Source organism: Ochotona curzoniae, unplaced genomic scaffold (genome assembly GCF_017591425.1).
Source record: "Ochotona curzoniae isolate NIBS_2020 unplaced genomic scaffold, NIBS_Ocur_1.0 contig_1014, whole genome shotgun sequence".
Classification (NCBI taxonomy): Eukaryota; Metazoa; Chordata; class Mammalia; order Lagomorpha; family Ochotonidae; genus Ochotona; species Ochotona curzoniae.
In genome coordinates this window covers 47,020,566-47,044,531 of record NW_024464920.1, presented here as the reverse complement: position 1 = coordinate 47,044,531, position 23,966 = coordinate 47,020,566, and the positions used below count along the sequence as shown (strand labels likewise).

General features: G+C 58.7%; 2 protein-coding genes across 5 annotated transcripts; one reads left to right on the top strand and one right to left on the bottom strand.

The window, feature by feature from the left end:
- Window positions 1–1,809: 1,809 nt before the first annotated feature.
- Window positions 1,810–4,097, bottom strand: LOC121161657 (basic proline-rich protein-like). Its single transcript, XM_040988187.1, has 2 exons — window positions 3,927–4,097; window positions 1,810–2,271 (listed from the first exon to the last, which is right to left on the bottom strand). The coding sequence occupies exons 1-2, from the start codon at window positions 4,095–4,097 to the stop codon at window positions 1,810–1,812; spliced, it is 633 nt and encodes a 210-aa protein (XP_040844121.1).
- Window positions 1,987–23,429, top strand: CSNK1E (casein kinase 1 epsilon). 4 transcript variants are annotated; one of them, XM_040986046.1, is made up of 12 exons: window positions 2,074–2,242; window positions 5,362–5,449; window positions 14,108–14,218; window positions 14,307–14,455; window positions 15,505–15,733; window positions 16,308–16,478; window positions 17,037–17,185; window positions 19,996–20,056; window positions 20,808–21,000; window positions 21,100–21,239; window positions 21,516–21,580; window positions 22,345–23,429. In XM_040986046.1, exons 2-11 carry the CDS (start codon window positions 5,374–5,376, stop codon window positions 21,530–21,532), a joined length of 1,296 nt encoding a protein of 431 aa, XP_040841980.1. In that variant the 5' UTR covers window positions 2,074–2,242; window positions 5,362–5,373; the 3' UTR covers window positions 21,533–21,580; window positions 22,345–23,429. The 4 variants fall into 4 exon arrangements, with proteins under 4 accessions (XP_040841998.1, XP_040841990.1, XP_040842007.1 ...); XM_040986064.1 differs by lacking the exon at window positions 19,996–20,056 and having other exon boundaries at window positions 1,987–2,242; XM_040986073.1 differs by lacking the exons at window positions 19,996–20,056; window positions 20,808–21,000; window positions 21,100–21,239; window positions 21,516–21,580; window positions 22,345–23,429 and adding exons at window positions 17,679–17,782; window positions 17,873–19,270 and having other exon boundaries at window positions 2,071–2,242.
- Window positions 23,430–23,966: the final 537 nt, after the last annotated feature.

Here is a 23,966-nt window from a genome sequence, read left to right as displayed (position 1 = left end):
CTCCTGTGCTCCAGATCCAATGCAGGGCAGCAGGCAGCTGGATCTGGCCAGCAAGTGTGTGTGTGGCAGGCGAGGGGCAGCTAGGGGAATTCTCCTGGCCATATTCTCTGGGTTGGGGCCTGTCACGTTGATTAGGGCACCGGTTGGTGACGCTGGCAGACTGGCCACCCGACATCCAACCCAGCTCCCTGCTAAGGCGCCTGGGAAGGCAGCAAAGGCGCCCCGAGTCCTGCCCATGTGGGATACCTGGATGGAGTTCCTGTCTTCTGGTTTGTCTTGGCCCAATGCTGGCTGCTGTGACCACTTGAGAAAGGAACAAATGAACCATCTTTATCACTTCCTATCTTCCGTTACTCTGCCTTTCAAAGAAATGAAGAAAAATAAAGCTGGGGGTAAATGCAAGAGGATCCACTGAGAATGTGGCCAGAGTGAGCCAGGCAGGGCTTCTGGGACAGGCTGAGGAGTTCCTGTGCTTGGGGGCTGGTGCCCCACCGCTATGGGCTTCCACAGCCTGCCCTACTGCCCTGGAAGCTAACCTGCGAAGCTTCCGTGAAACAAGAGCATCTTATTTTGAAAAGCAGAGAGAGAGACAGCTTCCATTTGCTGGTTCACCCCTCCATAAACCCACAACAACCAGGGCTGGGCCAGGATTAAGCCAGGAGCCGGCAGCTCCATCTGGGTTTCCCACATGGGTGGCACGGATGCTGGTCCTTGAGCTAGCTGTCCACTGCTGCCTCCTTACAAGCGGGTTAACACAACACAAGAAATAAAAAATCCATAAATTAATTGAAAAAATTAAAGAAGTGGGTTAATAGGAAGCTGGAAAGAGAAAACAGAGCTGGACTTGAACCTAGACCCTCCCAGAGAGGATGTGAGAGAGTGCAGAGGGAGACATGTGATGGGACTTGGGGAAGCTATGGCCGAGGGACCTTGACCACAAAGTACATCCAGTGGCTGCGACAGGACAGGGAGCTGTCCTGAGGCCTACCATGGCCTGCTCAGGCAGGGAACCCCGGGTGAACAGGGCTGTCTTGGGGGGCTGCTTGTTCCCTCCAGGGGCCACGGTCTCCTGGCCTGGCAAAGGTCCCAGAGCCACCAGGTTCCCAGCTGTTTGGCCAGAGTGTGACTAAGACCCTGAGGCTTGCGGGAAGATGGACCCATTATCAGAAGCGACTCTACCCCTGGCACGGTGCTTCCGGCTGGTACGCTGGGCACCAGGGCGTCTTGTGAGTTCATGGTCACCATGGTGTGCGTGTGAGCCTGGGCGTGTCAGCCATGTGAGGCTTGGCCTGGTGCAGTGTAAATATCATTGTTTTAATAACCTGCGTGGGAACCTTTCATCAAAGCTGCTAGGAAGCCTTAATTAATTCTCCCGGTGACCCTAGGGTGGGGGTGGGGGTGGGGAAAGCTGCTTCCCCACGTGTAACCCAAGCCCAAGGCCCGAAGGTGATGGGGTGAAGGGTGCGGGGATTTGGAGGGTGATGGCACCTGTTCCCCCCCACAGGTGTCGGGGTCTGCTCTTTGCCCCTCAGTCTCAACAGCAGGGAGAGACGAGAAAGGTCTTGGCACTTGATTTTTCCAGGGTTTAAGAGGTCAGGCAGTCTCCCTGGGCCTTTCATCAACAACCCTGTCCCTGTAGTCCCTGGCCTCAGGATCCAAGCAGTGTTGGGAAGTGCCCAGCGCCCCCAGAACAGTGCCCGAGCACCTATGGGGCACCAATACCACCACCCCTTTAATCGCTGTGTCCCCATCCCGACTTGTAGGGGTGTCAGCATCCCACTACGCTCCCCCAGCTCACCCCTAACTCCCCTACCCAGCGGAAGCCTGCGTTCCCCGGCTGGAGTCCACTGCAGCCCCGCTCCTTAACGTCCTCAGACTCCTGCGCGCGGGCCCTTTAAATCCTCCGGGGCGGCGGCGGCGGGCCGGGGATGACATCAGCGGGCGGGCCCGGGGCTCAATGGGAGCCGGCGGGCGCGCGCGGGGCGGGAGCGCGCGAGCCGGCGGCGGGGGCGGGCGGACGGGCAGGCGGGCCGGGCGGAGGCGGCGGCGGCCAGAGCTCAGAGCCTGAGGAGCCCGGCCGGGCCGAGCGGAGCGGCGGGGCGGCGGTCGCGATCGAGGTGGGGCCGGGAGAGGCTGGCGCGCCGGGCGGCTCCGCGAATCCTCCGGCATCCGCCCCGGCGGGCCGCCCCCGCCCGCGGCAGCCCCCAGAGCAGCGGCCCGGTACCGGCGCCTTCCCGGCGGGGTGAGTATGGGGGCTCCGCGGGCCCGCGGCTGGCCGCAAACCCGGGGGGAAACGGGGCTCCCCCACCCCAGCCTCTTTTGTTTTTTTGCCGGGAGAGGGAGGGAGCGAGCGAGCGAGGGCGGGCGGACACGCGCGTTCGCGCCGGCTGTGGGGGGCGGCCCGGCGCCCGCTCGCTCGGCCGGGCGAGGACAAAGGCGCGGCCGGGGACCGGTGGGAGGGTGGCGGCTGTTGTTTTTTTTTTCTGGGCTTGTCGGGGGTCCCCCCCCAAAACCTCCAGACGGCCAGTCCCCGCCTCCCCCTGTCCCCTCCCGACCGGACCCCCTCTTCCAAGCCCCCCTTTCCCTGCGCGGCTGCGGTAGTGGGGGGCACCCTGAAGGAGGGGTCCTGCCCGGGGGTGGGGGTGGGTGCCCCCGACCCGGGCTGGGCGGCCGAACAGTCGGCAGCAGGGCCCCCCCAGCCCCGATGGGGTCAGCTAGGCCGCGGGGCGCGGCTCAGGGGCTGGGGGCTCCCGGGGTGCTTCCCTTTGTGGAGGGTGGCCTGGGGGTTGCGAGGGCTCCGCATCTGACGGGGCCTGGCTGCTCTGCCCAGTCTAAGGAACAGGAACTGTGGGGGTGGGGGGCGTCCGGGTGTCTAAGGAAGGAGCCGGGATCCCCGGCCCCCCTGTGCCTCCCCAGACGCAGAGCGGGGTGCGCCCCGCCTCAACTTTTCCCCCTAGTTATGGTGCCTGATGGAGTTGGGGTTAGGGTCCCTGGGTTGTGCCCTCCGTGCTCCGCCCGCGGGGAGTGCCCAGCTGTCTGGGTGTGTGTTGCTGCGCGCTTGTAGTTTTCTGGTTTTTTGTGTGTTTTGTTTGTTAAGCTAGCTGAAACTCCCGAATCCCGCCTGTGTGTGTGTTTACTTTGTTTATCTCCCCATGCCCACCCCCAAGGGAGAAGCAGCTAAAAGCTTGCAAAGTCTCTCTCCCTTTTTCCTGAATGTAGCCTTTCTTCTCTCTGGGGGTGGTGGGAGGGGAGAGCGAAAAGTCCTGGCCCTCCCTGGGGCCCTGGCCTCCCCAACTGTGGAACGGTGGGAGACCCCTTCCTCCACCCCAGGACTCACAACAGGCCTGGGCCTCTCCTTCCCCCAGAACCAAGGGTCCCTGCTGTGTGCCCCCTACTCTGCCACGGCCCCCCGCCAGCTACGGGAGAGGGAGAGGGGCTGGGGTCAGGTGCAGTGTATTTATGTAAGATACTCAGACGGAGGGCATGATATTTACATAACCCGGCATGGGTATTTATGTAATATAGGATGTGGTATGTCTGTTCTAACCTGGCTGCTCTGTGTGTGTACACCCTCTCAGCTGGGCTCCCACATCTCCCCTCCGCGTGTACACACTCGGGGAGCTGCACCATGCGTATAGGGGGAGTGTGTGCTGCTGGCAGCCACAGTTTCTCAGCTGGGCCGGCCAGGCTTGTGGGCAGAGGCCTTTGATTGAGAGCCCAGAGTTTGGCTGGCACAGGCTGGAGGCTTTTTTGCTTGTGGCTGTTGGGGACGGGCTCGTGATGGCTTGCTCGGGTCCTCAGGTCCGTGTGACTCGACTGGCAGAAGGCCCCCCCCCAGCTTCCTTCCTTCCTGGGTTGGTCTGGCTGCTGGGGAACCCTTGGCACGGGGCAGAGGCCAGAGCCTCTGCCAGCCCAGCTGCTCTTGCCTCTTCCCGTTTGGCCTCTCGGCCTGGCATGAAATCAGTCTTGTTGCTGAGGGTGGGAGCCGCCACAAGGGGCGGGAGCTCTGAGGGCTCCCCAGGCGATGCTGCTGCCGTTGGTCGGAGGCTGGTGGCGTGGCGTCTCTGGGCTCGAATGCCTGTCTTGGTCATTGCCATGTTGGCTCGTCTCACACTTGAGGCCTCAGGGTGCCCTCGGCACAGTCCACTGGCCCCAGCCCCTTGCAGCTAAAATGGCTCCCTCATCTCAGGTTTCCTCCACGTCGGGCGGCAGTGGGAAGTGCCTAGGTCCTGGTGTTCCCCAGGGTTAGGGTCTCCAGGGCGAGCAGCAGGAAGGAGGGAAACGGCTCAGGTCAGAAGCTTTCTGCCGCATGGTGGCCAGTGGTTAGACACTTAGCCTGCATGTCCTCGGCTTTCTGGCAGGGCCTCTCGTGGGAGGGAAGGCAGCTGGAGGCAGACCCAGCACTGGAGGGCCTTAGTGCCCTGGGCTAGAGGCAGCGAATGAAGGTGGACGGTGGAGGGCAGGCCCCAGCTGCAGACCTCGCCAGGATCTGTGGGTGGCAGGGCCAGGATGGTGGAGCCAGCTCTGAGAGCTAGTCTCCAGTTTGGGAGCTAGAAACTGGAGGGCTGGGGAGCACCCTGTTGTTTCCAAAGGTTTAAGGGGTTGGGGAACTCCTTGGGGGCACTTGGCTTCCCCTTGTCCTCCGCCTCTGCAGCTAGAGGCTGGCTCCCGGCTGCCCCTGCCCTGGGCACCTGGGCACCATCTCCCCAGTCAGTATGCTGATCCCTGCGAACAACCTCCCCCCAGAGGCCCCTGCTGCATGATATTCAGATGAGTGGCTTGTTGGACATGGCCCTGGGGCTATGGCCCTTTGCTCTCGGGCCTTCTGCTCATCTGAGCAGGACTCTGGGCAGCCCCCGCCACCACCCTCCCCTAGCCAGGGCTGCCTTGGGCAGAGGGTGGCCGCTGGTGGGAGAGGGATGGGCTCCTGCAGGCTTGGCCCCTCTCGGTACCCCATTTCTTTCTTTCTTTTTTTTTAACTTTTTTTATTTTTTACTTTTTATTGGAAAATCAGATATACAGAGAAGAGGAGAGAGAGAGAGAGAGAGAGAGAGAGGAAGATCTTCCGTCCAATGATTCACTCCCTAAGGGACCGCAACAGAGCCAAGCTTGATCTGAAGCCAGGAGCCTGGAGCCTCTTCTGGGTCTCCCACACGGGTGCAGGGTCCCAAGGCTTTGGGCTGTCCTTGATTGTTTTCCTAGGCCACAAGTAGAGAGCTGGATAGGAAGTGGGACTGCCAGGATTAAAAACAGCTCCCATAGGGGATCCCGACATGTGTAAGGGCAGGACTTTAGCTGCTAGGCTACTGCGCTGGGCCTGATACCCCGTTTCTGAGCCTGCTGTCTTGCTTCTCTTTGCAGTAAGCGTGAGTCATGGAGCTGCGTGTGGGAAACAAGTACCGCCTGGGCCGGAAGATTGGGAGCGGCTCCTTTGGCGACATCTACCTGGGTGAGTGTCCATGGGGACAGTTTGGTACCAGCAGGAGGAAAGAACTTGGCTCTAGTGGCTTGGGGCGGCCGGGGTAGGGGTGGCTGCTGCAGGCCTGCCTCTGCCGGCAGCCACCGCTCTTGGTTCCCAGCTGCTGCTGACCTGGGCCTGGCAGGACGTGGGAAACGGAGAGGGATGCTGCTTGGAGACTGCACTTGACCCCTGTCCCCAGCAGGGTCTCCCCTCCTTGGCCTGGTTCCTGGAATGCAGCCTGGGAGGCCTTGGAAGGGTGGAAGGGAGCAGGATGTACTTCCTGTTGAGTAGGGGTTGTTATTTTAAACACATCACTGGCTGCTCAGCCCTCTTCTTGCTTGCTGTGTCTTTAGGTGCCACTTTATGAGTCCCAGCTCCAGCTTAGTGGTGGTGGAGCAGGGAGGGAAGGATCTGTGGGGCGGGACCTTCACTGGGGTTTACCGTCACCCCAGGCTCAGGGCCCTCAGGAGCAGGCCAGAGCTTGGGGTGTGATTGCCTCCCTCCTCTGGTTCCGCCCTGGGCAGAGCAGCTGGCACGTCAGCATGCCACGTTTGTGAGTTCAGGAGTTGGGGTTCCGCCCCGGGAACCTGGGGGCTGAGGGCAGGAGCAGGCTGCCCCCTCAGAGCTCCAAGCCCTGCATGCTCTGAGCTGCTCCTGTGGGTCAGGGTGCCAGGGCAGCTCATGTCTGCCTCAGGAGAGAGAGGGAGGCCCTGGGCAGGCCCAAGTGCCTCAGTGTCCCCATCCGTCTAGGTGGCTGATGCTGCCGCCTGACACGTGGTGCTGTGGGCAAGCGTCGAGGCAGCTGCATGTTGTTGCCAAGCACCGAGCACATCAGCAGGCCCTGGAGCCACTGCAGGCTTCTTGCTGTGACCCTCCTGATAGGCAGGTGTGCGGTGAGGCTTGTCCCCTGTCCTCTGCTACTGGTCTGAATTCTTCTCCAGGGAGCCAGTGGGGACATAGACATTCCTCCAGCAAAGGCAGCTAACTGAAAACAGGCTGAAAGAAGGCTGTTATTTGGGGACCGCACTCACTTCTGGCTTGCTCAGTGACCTGGAAGGAGTTACTTTGTCTTGGCTGCGTGGGAAGCTGGGGTGGGTGCAAAGGGTCTTTTGGCCGCAGCAGTTGCAGGGCTCAGGACCAGGCAGGAGGCATCTCTCGGCCCAGACACACATGCAGGGCTAGGTCCTCCTGTGGGGAGACCGGTCCATGGGCAGCAGCATCACCTGGAAAACCCAGCGTCACTGGTTCATGTGGGCAAAGCATGACATCTCCGTTTAAAACCTTGGGTCCAAATTCATTGCTCTCCTGCCTGGGTTTAGATGCTGGTGTTTTCTCGAAATTGGATGTGTACCCTTAAGTAGGTAATGGCTGTGCCAGGTCGGCTGTGGGAAGCACAGGGGTCCTGGCTCCATGTGCTGGGCCCAGCTGCGGGGTGGTCTTGCTGTGCCCCACCGTTGCTCCTAGCTGGAGGTCGCTGCTAGGACCACATGGTAAAGAGAGTCAGTATTAGCCAGCGCCGCCATAGCCGCTTCCCCAGGTTGCCAGTGTGGGGACAGTGGTGGCAGCAGGGCCTCTGTGCCAGCCATGTCGGTTCCCTTTGTTCCGAGTGCTGGCCGTGTTCTTGCGGCTGGATCCTGGGCCAGGGTCTGACTCCAGATGGCCTCTGCAGGTGGTCCAGGGTGCAGTGGCCGAGCCCTGCTTTCCAGGATAAGCAGAGGCCAGCCTGTGGTGTTGGCAGCTGCAAGGCCCACGGTGCCTCTTCAGACAACCTCTGCCCAAAGCCCTGTGGCATCCCAAGGGGCAGCCGGGAGGAGGGTGGAACCCACGTGGCGAAGGCCCTCACATGGACTGCGCAGGGTTGAAAGGTGGCCAGACGGAGCCTAACTGTGGCTCTGCACGGCTCTGCTCCCTGATGGGTCCTGGGGTGCTGCTGCAGGCCTCTGACGGGGGGCAGCTGACTAACTGCTGTTGCTTCTGGCATGGGTGAACTTCCTCCCCGAGCCTGCAGGCTCCCAGCTCTCCTGACAGTGTCCATGTGGCTCTGTTAGTGTCTGGATTGAGGCTGGTCACCACCCCCACAACTTCCCAAGATCCCTGCTCATCTCATGTGCCCTGCTCTGTTTTTTGGGGGTGGTTCTGGCCTCCAGACCTTGGCCCATGGGGTCCCTCTCAGCACAGCCCCCTCCCCACCCACAGAGCCTAACCTGGCTGTCTGGCACTGTGGCTGCCCTGATTGCCCTGCCCCCTCACAGTAGTCACTCCTGCTCTGGGAGAGCCGAGTTCTCCTGGGACAGACGGGCCTTACACCTAGTGCGGAGCCAGGGCTGGGCTGGGCTGGGTGCTGCCGAGGAGGGGGCTGCTGGGCACAGAAGGAAGGAGAAGGCAGGCATTTGGAAGGACCACATCTCAGATCCTGGCTGACCTTGGGACACTTAGCTTAGGGCTGGTGAGAATTACCTGGCAGCTTCCTGACAATTGAGACACAGCCCAGGGCTGCTGTGGTGGGGCCCACTGAGGGAGGAACGCAGGAGCTGTGGCAAGCTTCCAGTGCTCAGCAGGGTTCAGAGGACAGCTTGGGTCCCTGTCCCTGGGACGTGAGGTGGCATATGGCTGTCTGACCTGGTGCGTCTCAGTTTTCCCACGTGTCAGTCCCACGTGTCAGGGTCCGGGCGCTGTCTGCCCTCTGCACCATGTGCCCATCTGCTGAATCACCAAGCATTGAAGCCCCACCTCCTGAGTATCACTGGGCTCTGACCCTGGCAGGGCAGGGCCGTGGTCACTCCTGCCTGGACAGCTGCAATAGCTGCCTCCCAGCTGCCCCTGCCACTGCCACTCTGCTACTCCAGGGAGTCCGTGGGGTGATTTCCCAGAGGGCGTAGGCTGTGATCCGGAGACACTTTCGGTTGCTACTAGTTGGGGAGCAGTATGGTAACTTTGGCATCTGATGGGTGAAGACCCCAAATACTGTGACCCAATTTATGTTGCACAGGACTGCCCCAGCAAGGAGTTAGCCCACCCAGACGCTGGTAGAGTTGAGGGCAACCCTTGGGAATCACAGACCTGTTGCTGGTGTTAAGAACAGCCCTCCCCCCAAGCCTGCCTGTGTGCGGTGGCCTCCATGTGTCTGGCATGCCCGCACGCAGTTGGGGGGCCTTCGCCCCAGAGCTTTGCTCTCCTGTTGTCTTGGTGTCTGCTGCCTGGCTGCCTGGAATGGGGTGAGGACACAGGCCACAGCCCAGGACTAGAGTCCCCGTCACACCTGAGGTTGCTTGCTAGATGCTGCTTTGGAGGGACCAGTACTGACCGGTACCAGGCCCTTCAGTGAAGAGGGGACAGTCAGGAGTTGGGCCCTGGTCACTTGCTGGGGCCAACACCTGCTTTTAAGGTTTAACTATTTATTTGAAAGGCAGAGCAATAGACCCATGTGCTGGTTTACTCTGAGTAGCTGCAACAGCTAAGCTGGGAGCTTTGAACTTTACCCCTGTCTCCCATAGGAATGGCTGGAGCCCAAGTACTTGTCATTCCCCACTGCCTTCCCAGATGGATTAGTAGGTGGCTGGATTGGAAGTGGAGCAGCCAGAATTAGACCCAGTACTTCCTGTGAGATGTCAGGGCTGTAAGTGGCGTTGTGCCCTGCTATGCCATAGCACTGGCCCCTTAAAGACCACCTTCTCCACCACTGTGCTGTTACGCCTGACGTCCACTGAGATCTGAGGCTTGGCCTGCAGACTGCAGGGACCCAGCCCCCACCCATAGCACGTGCTCACTGCCCTGGCAACCTGGAGGGCATTGTGCCAGAGCTGAGTGCTGCATTTTCTCTCTACTCCTTGCTGATTCAGTCATCGGTTCCATTCTTTTACATGTGGTTCAGAAATCAGAAAACATGAAACCCCAAATGGGTCAATTAATGCCAGTCATGCATGACAGATTACATCCTGCACATGAAGGCAGGCACTAGAAGCCAGGGAAGGGGCTCCGGGCACAGAATGGGGCATGGCTGCCAGGAGGTGCAGGTGTTGGGGGGCTGAAAGGATTGTGAAATCCTGGCGGTAGCCATACAACCTTGGGGGTGTCCGGCAAGCCAGGGACTCAACACTTGGGGTGAGTAGCAAGTTGCCTGTGAGTCACCTTTCTCTCCAAAGGGGCTGGAATCAACTGCAGTGGGTAAGAAGGATCCCCTTACTGGCCCACCTGCACCCACCCCTAGGCTTTCTTGCCTACTGTCTTTTCTTTATTTACTTGAAAGATTTGCAAAGAAAGAGGGGAGAGAGAGGGAAAGATATGTTTGGTTCACACCCCAAAGAGCCTGGGGCCAGGAGCCTGGATCTTCTGGGTCTCCAAGCATTTGGACTGCCTCCTGGGTCTTGAACCTGTGCCTTGTAGCATGCTGGCTCCATGTCTCTTGGTGTAGTTGGAGCTCAGTGCATCAGTTTCTTTCTCCACCTGTTTGGAGCTGAGCAGGTGCATTGAGTACCTAAGTGCGTGCCGGGCCTTGCTGCTTCATTTCCTGCATCTTGGTGACATGTCTCTATACAGACAGCTTCCTCCTTCTTGCCCCATTGTGTTCTGTTCTGCAGACGGGCTGTTCTTTATTTAACCCGTCCCTGAAGGATGGACGTTTGGGTGATTTCCAAGTGGCGGCTGGTGTGGATGGCCTTGTCCAGGCCTGACTTAACACCATGCTAGGATGTTGCTAAGCCCCGGAAGTGGTGTTGCTGCTAGTCAGAGTGGGATGCCAGATGAGCCTTGAGGAGGGGTTGGCCTGCACCCACCCCGCCCAGCTGGACAGGAGCGTCCAGCTGCCCTTGGCTTGTGACAAACGGTGCACTTGTTTTCTCCCGGAGGGGCTCCAGCAGTCCCCGTAGACGTGCTCCAGGGGCTGCATCTCAGCCCGTGAGTAAGCCGCTTGCATTAATGACTTCCTTCTCCGGGAAGCGTCTGCCCGCACCTCTTGCTCCAGTTCCTGCCAAGCCCTCCTCCTCCCAGCGTGTAGGAGCTGGCTTGGAGCAGTCTCTGCCTGCAGTCAGGCTTTTGCAGGCATTTATTTTTAAAGAATTATTTGTTTTTATTGGGAAGTCAGGTACGCAGAAGGGAGGATAGGCAGAGAGGATGATCTTCCATGCGCTGATTCACAGCCGGAGCTGTGCCGATCTGAAACCAGGAGCTTTCCCACACGGATGCAAGGTCCCATGGCTTTGGGCCATTCTCTACTGCTTTCCCAGGCCACAGGGAGCTGGATGAGGAGTGGGGCTTCAGGACACTGAACCGATGCCCATATGGGATCCTGATGCACGCTAGGTGAGGACTTCAGCCACTAGGCTACTGTGCTGGGCCCTGCAGGCATATTTTCTCAGGATGGTATTTCTGGAGCTTCTGTAGTGCAGAAGGGATTTTTTTGGTGGGGAAAGAGACATTTTTTTTTTTTTAATGACTTCTGGCTTTTAAGTTGGAAAGAAAGCCTGGCTAACCCTAGGTTTCTGAAGCAGGTGGAGGAGACAGCTCTGTCTCCTTGAAGAGCCTGGGCTGTTCCCTGCTATCCCCTCACAGAGCAACCACTGTCTGATGTTCTAGATTGTTCCTTTGCGTGCATGCTTCTCTTCTGGCTCATTCCGTATATGGCCACGATAGTTGGAGCTGGACTGGCTCAAAGCCAGTAGTGGGTGCAGGGACCCAAGCGCTGGAGCTGTTCTCCGCTGCTCAGATGCAGGAACACAGAGCTGGAACTCGGACCAAAACCCATATGGGATGCCCGTGCTGCAGGCGGCAGCTTTCCTGGCTGTGCTGCAGTGCCTGCCCCCCCCCCCCCCCGACTGTTTTTGTTGTTAAATTTTAGCATGTTTATGTCCGTAATCTATGAGTCGCTTAGTGCTGTGTGATTTGAAGTTGAAGCATGGGATCCTGGCCCATGCAAGGTAAGGCCATTAGGCTGTCACGCTGGGTCCTGTCTCCTTTCCTTAAAAAAAAAATTTTTTTTTTTTTTTTCAAAATAAAAGTGTTTAAAAGGCGTAGGGAGTGACTTCTTAGCCCAGTGGTTTCAGCTCCCAAGTCGACTCTTGCTCAGGCTCATCCCAAGAAGCAGAGGTTCCAGTGTGCGGACTCCGGCCACCCTCATGGGAGACCTGGGCTGTGTCCCCAGTGTGTGGACTCCGGCCCCGTCATGGGAGACCTGGGCTGTGTCCCCAGCTGCAACTCCCAGCTGCCGCAGGCATTGGGGGACAAGTCAGAAGAAGGAGCTCTCAGGCCTGGCTCGATAGGCTAGAGGCTAAGTCCTTGTCTTGCATGTGCCAGGATCCCATGTGGGCACCAATTAGTGTCCCGACTGCTCCACTTCCCTTCCTGGGCCTTGCTTTGGCCCGGGAAAGCAGTAAAGGATGATCTAAGGCCCTGAGACCCTGCACCCATGGGAGGACCAGAAGCTCCTGGCTTCACATCAGCTCAATTCCAGCTGTTATGGCCATTTGGGGAATGAACCAGTGGACAGAGGATCTTTTTCTCCATCTCTGCTTCTCTGTAAATCTGTTTCAGTAAAAACAAGTAAGTCTTTAAAAAAAAAAAAAAACTAAAATGGTACTCGCTGTCTCTGCCTCTCAGATAAATACCTTTTTAAAAAATAGCTTTTTCTTCTTTTTAAGTGGAGGTAAGAGTCACCAAACAGGAGATGGCCCTTTTTCTGTGTGTGTCTCGTGGCAGGGCCTTCAGCTGTGCAGCCGTCAGCTCTTCCAGAGTGTTTGTCACCACCCTAAAGGAACCCGTAGGCCCAGAGCAGTCACCCCCACGTGCCTGCCGGCTCCATCTGAGCCGGCCAGCAAATTCTGAGCATCCCATACAGAAGCTGGGTGTTGAGACCACAGGAGTTTCAGGGTCTCACATTTTTTCAGATTTGAGGATATTCTGTGGAGATGAAGTATGTTGAGGCCAGCTCTGTGACAGAATGAGTTATCCCACTACCTGTGATGCCATCTTCCCGTGTGGGCACCAGCTTGAGGCCTGGCTGCTTTGCTCTGCTTCTGATCCAGCTGCCTGCTTGTGTTCCTGAGAAGACAGCAGAACTGCCCCTCTCCCCCTGCCCCGTGGGAGACCTGGAGCTCCAGGCTCCTGGCTTTGGCCTGGCCCAGCCCTGGCTGTTGCGGCCCTCTCCCTCTCCCAGCATGTGGGAAGATTTCTCTGTTTTTGTCTTCTCTCTCTCTGTCTCTAACTCTGCCTTTCAAGTAAATAAAGCAATCTTAGGGAAAAAAACAAAACAAAACAAAACAGGTGTGTTGAGGGGCTGAGACCAGAGTGTAAGCCTAGAAATCTCCTTGGTTTTCTAGAGACTGAAGGTAATTCTTTTTTTTTTTTCCTGACTGACCTGAGGCTGCCCATTGGGCATGACTGTGCTCCTGTTAGTCATGGCCAGATTATTAGAGGGGGAAAGGACAGAGCCAGGCGGGTGCCACAAAGTGGCAAAGTGTGTGTGTGTGTGGGGGGGTCCAGGCTTTAATAGTCCTGGGGCTCTGTCTCCCCCATTGGGCCCAAGTCTGTGTTGAACAAACAAACAGCTGTGGCTCTAAAAGTAATTCTTCACGATATTTTGTAGTAATGTCGCTGTGGTGGTGTGGCCCCCGTGGGCACTCACAGGTCCTGGCCTGGGAACCTCACACGTCGCTGTGGTGCTGTGGCCCCCGTGGGCACTCACAGGTCCTGGCCTGGGAACCTCACACATCATCAGTCTGCAGTTTGTTGTTCACACTTTCCTGAAGCGACTGCAGGGCCCAGTGCTTGACTGTGCCGACTTAGCAACCCTTTCAGGTTGTGGTAGATTTTTGTTTGTTCATTTGTTTTTCTCAGTGTGCACCTGCGCACACACACACTCTTGCTCCATTGGGGATCTCCCCAGCTATGGTGTGAGGACCCCATCATTCCACAGCTACCCACTGACTCACCATCTCCTGTGTGCCAGTGCCAAGGGCCGGCTGGGGTCTGCTCCCAAGCCTTCCAGGGATCATGGCTCCTCTGGCACGTCTCGTGTTGTCTCTTCAGGTGCTGATACCCGACTATGTTGGCTCCTGCAGCTTTGTTCCTCTTAGCCCCCAACCCTCCTATTTCCCTAGTTACTTTGGTGGGGGGCAGTGAGGGTAGGGTTTAATGTGGCTCCTGGAGCCCTGGGAGGGACCTAGGCCGAGAGCTGGGCTTAGGGGACTGTGAGGCTGGTGTTCATGGGGAGAGCTTCTGGACTGCAGGCAGGACCCCGTCTCCTAGTTAGGCTAGTGCGAGACTTGTAGCCATGTGACTTAGAGGTGGGCCTGTGTCTTCTCAGCTAGGAAGGGGAAGTGTGAACTGAAGGGGGGGGGTGGAAAGCATGGGGCGCCGCTGCAGGTGCTGCTGGTGATGATGGGCAAGGGGGCAGGTGCTGGTCAATGTCCCTCCTGGCCCCACATCCCGCAGTATCAGGTGGTGGTGCCCAACTGTGCCTCCTTCAATGGCCCAAGCGTCTCATCTCCTTCCTCATACCTGCCTCCGTCCTGGGGAGCCCTCCCCCACTCAGCTTCCCAATCTACCCTGGAGGCTCTGACCCTCAGAGGCAAGTCCCGGCCTGCCCAGGCCGGGGTGCCAGGACTGCTGCTGGCCAAGGATGACGCTGGTCCCTTGCTTGCTCCATCCCCGCAGGTGCCAACATCGCCTCTGGTGAGGAGGTAGCCATTAAGCTGGAGTGTGTGAAGACGAAGCACCCACAGCTGCATATCGAGAGCAAGTTCTACAAGATGATGCAGGGGGGAGGTGAGGCGCAGCGTGGGGCCAGGGTGGCAGTGGGGCTGGGGCTTGGCAGGAGCTGCCCCTGACAGAACCCCTCTACCCCGGCCCCCAGTGGGGATCCCGTCCATCAAGTGGTGTGGGGCCGAGGGCGACTACAACGTCATGGTCATGGAGCTGCTGGGGCCCAGCCTCGAGGACCTCTTCAACTTCTGCTCCCGCAAGTTCAGCCTCAAGACGGTGCTGCTCCTGGCCGACCAGATGGTGCGTGTCCCCTGCCCACTCCTGCTTCTCCTCGTGCCCCCTGGGGAACACGGAGTACCAGCCCTGTGGACGCAGGATGTGGGAGGGCTAGTCAGGGCTGCAGCCTGGCCGCTGACTGTAGAAGCTGTGACCGTTGCTTTGAAGGGTAGATTCTGGGCCCCTGGCCCTGGTCAGGCCCACAGCTCCAGCTTTGCTGAGTTCAAAGCCCACAAGTGCACAGTCTTGTGTGTCACCCTGTTGCTGTGACTCGGGTGTGCTGCTGACACTCCCAGCTTCATCACCTCATGTGAGAGTGCGCTGTTTGTCAGATGACAGTAGGATAAAGGGCCCGGCCCAGAACAGGTGTACACTAACAAGCAGTTGGGCCCTCAGCCTCCGTGAGCACAAGGAAGCTAAGTACAGATGCAAAACTGTGGGCTTTCTGATCAGCATCCCCACCACACTCCTGGGGTGCTCGTCTTCATTTGCACCCAGTGACTTCCGGCTGCATGAGGCAGGGAAGGGGAGAGGCGCTCCCAGGGTGCGACACATGGGCTGGTCAGCTGTGGTGCAGCCGGGAGGCCTGCTGTGCCATGTGTTGTGGGCAGGGATGTGCACTCCAGGTTTCTGAAGTCACAGGAGAAGGCTTGCGTGTCCACCTGGCTCCTGTGTCCTTGGGATCCCAGAGCCAAGTCCAGGCTTTCTTTCTTGCTCTGTTGCCATTGCCCCTGCTGGGTCTGCCTCCCTGGTGTCACTTGCTTGCCAGCCCTGACTTCCCAGGGCCAGGGAGATGCAGCAGGCAGACAAGGCTCCCCTAGGGGCCCAGAGTCCTTTCTCCACCTTGCTATCAGCTGTCCTACCTTGCAGTCTGTCTCATAGCAGTCGTAAACCCCTCTTCTCTCAGGAAGCCCACCTTGACCTACACCTCCTTGTCCTTCTTCGCGGTTGAAGGCAGATCTTTGTCCCTAGCTAGAACAGGGACCTGGTTGTGCGCCTCTTGTGTCTGTGGCCCCCACCCCTCCTGGGCCCAGCCCGGAGCACTTGGTGAGTAACTCATGTCCTCCGTGCAGATCAGCCGCATTGAGTACATTCACTCCAAGAACTTCATCCACCGGGATGTCAAGCCTGACAACTTCCTCATGGGGCTGGGGAAGAAGGGCAACCTGGTCTACATCATTGACTTTGGTCTGGCCAAGAAGTACCGGGACGCCCGCACCCACCAGCACATCCCCTACCGGGAAAACAAGAATCTGACTGGCACTGCCCGCTATGCCTCCATCAACACCCACCTGGGCATTGGTGAGTGAACCAGGCCCCGAGAAGGCACAGTCCTGGCCTGTACCTCTGCCTTTTCTGGAAGCCCCAGGTGTATCCACTAGGGAACCTCACCAGGAGAGCATCATCCCCACCCCCAATCCATAGTGGCTCCCTAAGCCTGGGTCTAGTGCAGCTGTGCCACCTAACCTGCAGAGCTGTGTGTGCGTAGCATCCCTGCCACTCTGTGCCAGAGCAGGCTGCTGAGGGCATGAAGACATTCCCCACTTTGATGGGCTGGGAAACGCAGGCTCACATACATAGTATTAAGGTCCTGGAGCTCAGCAAGCGTCAGAGCTGGCTGTGACCTCTGCCCTATCTGATGTGTAAAGTTTATGAAGTGGGCACGGCATGCCCCCCAGGCCCACTCCCAAGTGAATGAATTAGTGAAAGCCTGAGCTAGAAGAATTGGGCCTCGTGGAAATAAAAAGGCTTTGCCTCTGGTCCCTTCCCCCGCAGGATTATTTGTCCGGGGGTTGCCACAAGCCCTAGGGGAGGTCTGGTCATAGGTACGCTGAGCAGTAAACCCTGGCCCTTGCTGTGTGTCCGCCTCGTGCAGAGCAAAGCCGTCGAGATGACCTGGAGAGCCTGGGCTACGTGCTCATGTACTTCAACCTGGGCTCCCTGCCCTGGCAGGGCCTCAAGGCAGCCACCAAACGCCAGAAGTACGAGCGGATCAGCGAGAAGAAGATGTCCACGCCCATTGAGGTCCTCTGCAAAGGCTACCCCTGTGAGTGTCCAGGCTGCCCGAGCGTGGAGGATGCCCCTGGGAGTAGCCGGGGCAGGTTCTTGTAAGGGGAGATGTGACACCTGGCATATGCTGGACTTCCCAGCCATGACACCAGAGCAAGTCCGCAGCTTTCTGCCACTGTCCCAGTCTGCCTGGGAAGTGTCAACCCCTGTGGCCGGGCTGCTGCACTCCAGAGTCCCCCCCACCCCACCTGCATTTGTATTTCCTCCCCTAAGGCCCCTCCACCCTGGCCTTTCTGGCCAGGGGAGTGGCTTAGCCCACCGTCAGGGTCTCTGTCGGTCCCAGGGCTGATGATGGCTGCTCTCAGTGTCTCTCTGCCCCTAGCTACTTATCCTGAGTAGTGACCAAGCATTCTGCTCACAGGCCAGTGGGGCTGTGGTTGCCAGCAGGGGAGCCATCATCCTGTCCCCTCTTCATGCCACCCCATTTGGGAAGAGGTGGGATGTAAAACTGTGGGTGGGCAGGGTGTGGCCAAGGTGGTGTGGGCAGCGCAGGCCTCGTGGCAGCAATCTCTTCTGTCCCTGTGTTTGTCACCAGCCGAGTTCTCAACATACCTCAACTTCTGCCGCTCGCTGCGGTTTGACGACAAGCCTGACTACTCCTACCTGCGCCAGCTCTTCCGCAACCTCTTCCACCGACAGGGCTTCTCCTATGACTACGTCTTCGACTGGAACATGCTCAAATTCGTGAGTCACCTGGAGGCCGAGGCGGGCTTGGGGGATCAGCTGGGGAAGGGTCGGGCTTACGAAGCTGCAGTGACCTGGTGGCGGGCAGGGCTCCCCACAAGTGAGGGCTACGAGCTAGACAGTGCAGGGGACCTCATTGGGGTCCCAGAGCCTTCCCTGCGCAGCCACCTCCGTGTCTGTGTGGACAACCTGTGCCATCCTGATGTGCGGGGCCTTGCGTCCCTTCTGTGTGTTCATGGCGGGGCAGGGCTGGCCCTGCTCGCTGCCTGCACCATCCTGCTGTTCCTGCTCTGTGCCCCCCAGGCCAGCCTGGACCCCTGCAGGGTGCTCTCTGTCCTCCTGGCCATGGGCCCCTGGGTCTTGCTGGGTGGCTGTTCTGCATCCCTCTTTTAAGGGAGCTGGGGGTGGGATGGGGAGATGCACTCATCAGCTGTCCCTGGAGCTCCGGAGTCTGTGAAATCCTGTGTCTTGTTTCACATCTCTTCTGGAAAAGGGGGCTTCCTCGAGCCAGGCTCAGCCCCACGACAGCGAAGCTGTTGCACCACCCTGCCCCCGCCCCTGTCCCTGTGCCGGGCCCACCTACTCACCCGCATACTGGTAAGGAGCCCCTGAAGCCTGCAAGCTTTGCCATTTGGCTCGCAAGTGTCAGAGGCTGGGCCTGAGTGATGCTCTCTCTGTCCCTTTCAGGTGCCCGGCGACTCTGGGCACCCAGGGCCCCCCAGGTAGGCTCGTGGAAGAGGTAGAGGAGCTGCCCCCCCAAAACTACTGGCCTGTGGTCTGGACTCCAGGGCCTCAGTTCTGACATCGCCAGGGGTGCCTGAGCCCATCGGGGCCAGCACCCAGGAAACGTCCCTCGGGCTGGTGGGGGTCACCCACACCTGAGAGGCAGACGTACTCTGAAGAGGGCATGGCGGAAGACTGCCTGTGGTGGCATATCCCTGGAGATGAACAAGCTGCCTGGTAGTCAGGCCGGAGCCTGAAGCAGGAAAAATGGCCACTGCTTGAGATGGCCTGGTGGGGCCAGGCACTAGGAGCAGGCCCGTGGCCAGACCGTCGACAGCCTCTGTATTGGCCCTGAACTCATTAAACACCTCCCACGCTCCAGCCTGTATGCCTCTCCTTTCCTGGCCAGCCTGGCCCGCTCTGTTGGACATGCAGGACTAAGGGCTCACCCCAGATGCCAGGGTCAGGGCTTGACCCCTGGGCTCCTCTCTGGCTCCCACTTGACAGCGTACAAGGGTCCCATGGGCCAGGTGGTGAGGGCAAGGCCTCTGACCACCTCTGGGGGAGGTAGGCAGTGGGGACCTCCTTCATCCCAGACCTTGCAGCTTAAGCGGGGCTGAGTGCTGGGGGACACAGTGAGCCCAGCTCTTCTCACTGCTCTAGGAAGTGCTTCCCAAGTCTGCTGTGCAGTGACCTAGGCCCTGGGCTCAGCATTGCTCTGAGAACGGATTTTGCATACCTTGACTCTGTGCTGTCCAGTGTGGTGGCCTTGTGCGACATAGCCTTTGTTTTTTAAGTGTAATGTGATTCAAACTTAGGAGCCACCAGCGGCTGCACATCCAACAAGGCAGACGTGAATCTGTTCATCTTACCAGAAAGTTGTATCAGGTTCACCTTCCCAGGACCATCCAGCCCATGGGAGCTCTTGTGCCAGGCTAGGCACACCTTCCTGGCCATGGCTGGCCCTCTGACCCATTCCTGGAGTCCCCTTTGAGGCAGGCCCTGGGGTTAGAAGCTGGGCAGAGGCACGGACAGACCTGTCCTCTACTGGTATCCAGCTGCAAGGCCACTGAACTGAAAGAGCAGGCGTCTGCGACCCCATTTCCACTGTGGGGAAGCGTGTAGTAGACCTCACGCCCTTCCCCCTAGGTGGGCCTGCTACAGGAAGTCTTCGCCACTGCTCACCCCCACAGGCTTGCCCATGAAAAGGATTCACCGTCCACCTCAGAGTGGTCTGTCCGTGTTGCCCAGTGTCAGAGCACAGGACTCCTTGGATTTCTTGAGCCTGGAACCCACTCAGTACACAGCACTCTTCCCGGCCTCCCTGCCGCCGAGTTCTTGAGGTCCAGCCAGGGAGAAGTTGGACACGGCTGAGGACACCGTCCCACAGGGGACCTTAATGCTGACCTGTTATGTTTTTCTGTGGGCAAATAAAGGCCATGAAAGTTCCCTGGCATGTGTTTCTTGAAGCATCCCTTGGTTTGGAAGGAAATGCAGAGAGTTTGCCTCGAGGACTGGTGTTGGCAAAGGGCAGGGACCCCAGCCGTCCACTCTGCTGGCCCCAGGGCTGTGCATCTCGAGTAGGTCACTGAGCCTCTATCTCCCGAGCCTCCACCTCACAGGGTGGATCCTGCAACTGTCATCACTCGACCTCGCCTTGGTCGTACCAGTCCTCTACCTCCAAGCCTGCGACTGACCAGAGATCAGGATGTGAAGCCCAGCTGGTCCCAGGAGACATATCAGCCTGACCACAGACTGGGAAAATGTGTCCCTTGAGTGCTGCCAAGGCAGGTGACTGGCTCTTCTGAGGGTGCAGAGAGCAGAACAGAGCAGGACCAGCGGGCAGGAGCCTGGGCTCATCCCACATCTGCCTCCAGCTGAGACCCCAACAGCCCGGCTTTCTACCCAGGTTCCCCGTTGCAATTTAGGGGTCATTCTGACCCCAGCCAGACCTCTAGGAGTATCGGAAAAGTAAGAACCACCCCATTTCTCAGCCAGTTCCAGGGCACACAGGGTTTCAGGGACCCTCACCCTTCGGCCTGACGGCACGCCCCCCCCCACTCAGCCCTCAGCTCTCTCCTTCACAGATGCCGTCCCCTTCATGCCAGCCCCCCGCCCTTCCCTGTGGACGGCCCCAAGACCAACTAGGTAATGTGGCCAGGTGCTGCCTGGCCCCACACTCCCCTCTGGGCCTTTCTCACTCACTCCTGCTCTTGGGGTGGCAGTGGCTGGCGGGCAGGCCCCCTTGGGGCTCAGGGTCCTGCACTCCAGCCTTGCCTTCTGGACCTCTTTGCTATGGGCTATCACGTCCCAATTTCTTCTTTGCCTCCCATCCAGAGGCAGGTGGTAGCTGTGGGTCTCCTGGGCCTCGTGCTGTGGCTTCCCAGCACCTGCCAGGTGCTATTGACAGGTCCTGGGGCCAGGGAAGGACAGCTCTCTGGTGACCGGGCACCTGAGACCTAGTTCAGTCTTGGTCCTGCCTTAAAGTAGCTTTGTCATTCTGGGTCTGTCCTTTTCTCTTCCTGATACCCTCTGCCTATCTGCTGGTTGGGCTTCTAAGCACCTTCCTTGTCTGCTTTGGAAACCTTGAGGGCTAGGACAGGTGTCAGTCCCAGGGTGGGAAAGCCAGGGGCTGTGCTTGGTCACCTCAGGGGCAACAGGCTTCCTGGTTCTTACTCAGCCCTGGGAGGCAGGATGGACTGGCCTTCTCTGGGCAGTCATGCGGCTTCATTTCCCTGTACTGTGCTCATGCCTTCTTCGGTCATGGTGTGGGGAGAACATTGGACCAGGGGCTTCCTGAGATGCGCTCCTCATGCACCCTCTTGCCTGGCTGTGAGGGTGCCGGAACCCAGAGCACCTGGGTGTCCCACTGTTGACCAACATCTTGCCTTCTCCACAGGGTGCAGCCCGGAACCCCGAGGACGTGGACCGGGAGCGGCGAGAACACGAGCGCGAGGAGCGGATGGGGCAGCTGCGGGGCTCCGCCACCCGGGCCCTGCCCCCTGGCCCACCTACTGGGGCCACGGCCAACCGGCTCCGCAGTGCCGCCGAGCCTGTGGCTTCTACCCCGGCCTCCCGAATCCAGCAAGCTGGTGAGTCGGGGTCCTGGGCCTGACGGGGGAGGGGGATGAAGGGACAGGGTCTCCCCATTGTGTGCCCACACTGAGGCCGGCTTCTCCACTGCCCTCCAGGCAATACCTCTCCCAGAGCGATCTCACGGGTGGACCGGGAGAGGAAGGTGAGCCTGAGGCTGCACCGGGGTGCACCTGCCAACGTCTCCTCTTCAGACCTCACTGGGCGGCAAGAGGTGTCCCGGATTTCAGCCTCACAGGTGAATGGCCCTTGGGTCCCCCCACCGCCAGAGCCAGGTGTGGCTCGGAGCAGACCCATTCTGTGGAGCCAGACTTGCCTTGTTGAGTCCTCCCAGGTCTAACTAACCCCACAGAGCCAAGTCAGAAACTGGGGCTTGGAAAGGAACCTGCAAGTGGCCAAGCCTGAGGGGGCAGCTAGGGCTTCACAGGAAGCCCCTGAGGCAGCGGGGAGGCCTCGCCAGTGTCCACTGCCAGCCCTGGAGCTCACGTTCTGTCCCTCTTTCCCCTCCCCACAGACAAGCGTGCCATTTGACCACCTCGGGAAGTGAGGAGAGCTGCCCTCGGACCAGTGTTTGCTTAGGTGAGTCTGTCCGTGTGAATGCAGCCCAGCTGGCTCAGCAAATACCTGTTACCTCGCACGGGAGACCAGTGAGTGGCCTGTGGGGCCAGGTACACTATAAGCTATCAGGCCCTAAGGGGAGAAAAATGGAGACTGCCCCTCTCTCAGGATTGATTGCTTTTAGAAAATTGTTTCCACGTGTCTATCCTACTTCTCTGCCTTAACGTATTCTGGAAAGTTCCAGGACAGCCAGAGCCTCGACTACCCCTGACCTGCTGCAGGGCTGTAGCACTGTGTACCAGACAAATCAGTTCATGCCGAGCGCTTACAAGAGGGCCTGACTCTTGGGAGTTCACCTGCCAGGGCCAGCTCAGAAGAGGCATTAGAAGAGCAGCTGAGCTCCTGGGTTGTGGCTCAAGGGTCAGGGGAATTGGAGGGGGGCTGGTATTCCAGAGGGCTGGGGTAGGTGTGAGCTCCTTGAACATGTGCAGGAGGCAGGCTCTGCAGCAGCCTAAGCCACTCGCCTCGCACATGTTACTGACAGAACTGGGGTCTCAAATAGAGACCACCTCACCCCCGAGGTCTGGGCAGATGTGTGGCCAGTGGCAGCTTACAAGCGGCAGAGAGGAGGAGCCTGCGCCCTTCCTGCCGTGATGTGACTCTGGCTGTGTGCTCTGGTCTCCAGAAAGGGACGGAGGGACAGGAATACAGAGTTCAGGAGCCACGCCAGGTCCATAGCCAGAGGCAGCTGGGCACTAACCTGTCTCCTCTCTTCCTCCTTCTAGTGTCTTCACTGTATTTTTTTTTAAAAAGCAATGAAAAAGGTGGAGGAAAAAAACCACTCTGAGAACAGAAAGGAAAAAACAACCCAGCACAAAACTGATGATGGATTTTGCTTGTTACTTTTGTCAACGGCAAGAAGACGGGCCACCCTCTGCACCAAGGATGCCTGTCCCCTTGCAGTGCTCGTTGCCCCAACTTCAGGCTGCCAAGTGATCCCCCAGGACACAGAGCCAGCCACCTCTTCCTGCCAACCCCTGCGCCAGCTGTGGGCAGATGATGGTGATGGTGGTGTAGGTGGTGTAGTGAGTAGCTCAACCGCCCAGAGGCAAGACCCACCAGGATGGCAGAGGTGGACATTGCCCACCCCTGTGAAAGGACAGTGGCCAGATTTCCTGTGCTGGGCTATTCCAACATCTTAAGCGCTTGGGTCCCACCCTGTCTCCTCTCCGTGAAGACCCTGCGTTGGGGAAAAGGTGGCCCCGACTCCCTGTGCACACGTGCGTGTACGTGTCAGGCCTGTCACTCCCAGCACAACAGGGCAACCCCTGCCAGGCCCAGTCTGTGTCCTCCCCTGCCTAGGAAAAGGGGGTGGGCAGTGGCCTCTGTATCCCTCAGGTCATGGGGGTCCTGCCATCCCCATCCCTACCTGTACCCCACCAGCAGCCTGTGGGAGCCCCATCTTCCACTCCTGGGCGTAGGGCAGCTTATGGGGCCCACTGCTCCCAGGCGCCTGGGTCTGGGTGGTAGGTGACTGCTGGGTCCCAGGGTGAGCCAAGCAGGAGCCCTGAGTCAGGGCTGGGCGTTGGATTTATGCATTCTTCCTGGTTAACACCTGTTTTTTGTTTGTTTGTTTTCTCTGTGTATTTCCTGTTTCCTAATTTATTTACCTCTGTTTCCGTTTTCCTTTTTTTTTTTTATTGATTAAAGAGCAAAGCTTTTTATTACTTTGTAATTTAAAAAACTGAAAAAAAAATACTGAAGAACTTCGGGGGGAATTTTGTACTTTTTTCCTGTGTAAATATTGGACTTTTTTGAGCTTTATTGTGGTTGTTACTTTGAAGTAATAAAGTAGAAAAGGATCAAGTCACACAGGAGCCATCTGTTAGCCTCTGTGCCTGAGGCTTCTCCCTGGAGACCTGGGCCAGCGAGAGCCAGCTTCTCTCTCCTCACCTCTGGGGGCTTTGCAGGCTCCCGCAGCTCAGGGTCTCCATGATGGGAAGTGAGGGCACTGGTTCAGGAGGGCTGCATGGAGCTAGCCGTTGCATCCCAGCACGCCCCAAGGTCCACAGCACCTCATGGTACTCTACACGAGAGTCCCTTGGGCTGGGGCATAGTAACAGCCCTGCCTTCTGGCGGTGAGGGGCATCGGAGGTCAGATGATTGTCCATGCACCCAGCCCTGGTGGCATATAGCCAGGATTTGAACCCAGGCTTCCCCCACCCCGGAGCAGGTACTGTCTACCTCTCCATCTCCGATCACAGAACCCTGAAGACCGGGGGGCCTCACAGCCTGATGCAAGGGTGAGGCCCCCATCCACAGGCCTTGGGGCAGGTGTGTTCCTCAGGCCCTGCATTTGCCAGGGGGAAGGGAGCCAGCTGCAGCGAGACCTGAAACGTGTGTCACT

Excerpts from the sequence above, each read along its gene's own strand:
- LOC121161657 (XM_040988187.1), bottom strand. The coding sequence starts at position 4,097 with ATGGCAATGACCAAGACAGGCATTCGAGCCCAGAGACGCCACGCCACC. Across the intron at positions 2,272-3,926 it reads GAGAGGCCAAACGGGAAGAG|CCGCGGGCCCGCGGAGCCCC; the intron begins GCAAGAGCAGCT and ends GTTTGCGGCCAG.
- CSNK1E (XM_040986046.1), top strand. The coding sequence starts at position 5,374 with ATGGAGCTGCGTGTGGGAAACAAGTACCGCCTGGGCCGGAAGATTGGG. Across the intron at positions 5,450-14,107 it reads CTTTGGCGACATCTACCTGG|GTGCCAACATCGCCTCTGGT; the intron begins GTGAGTGTCCAT and ends CCATCCCCGCAG. Across the intron at positions 21,001-21,099 it reads CTCCCGAATCCAGCAAGCTG|GCAATACCTCTCCCAGAGCG; the intron begins GTGAGTCGGGGT and ends ACTGCCCTCCAG.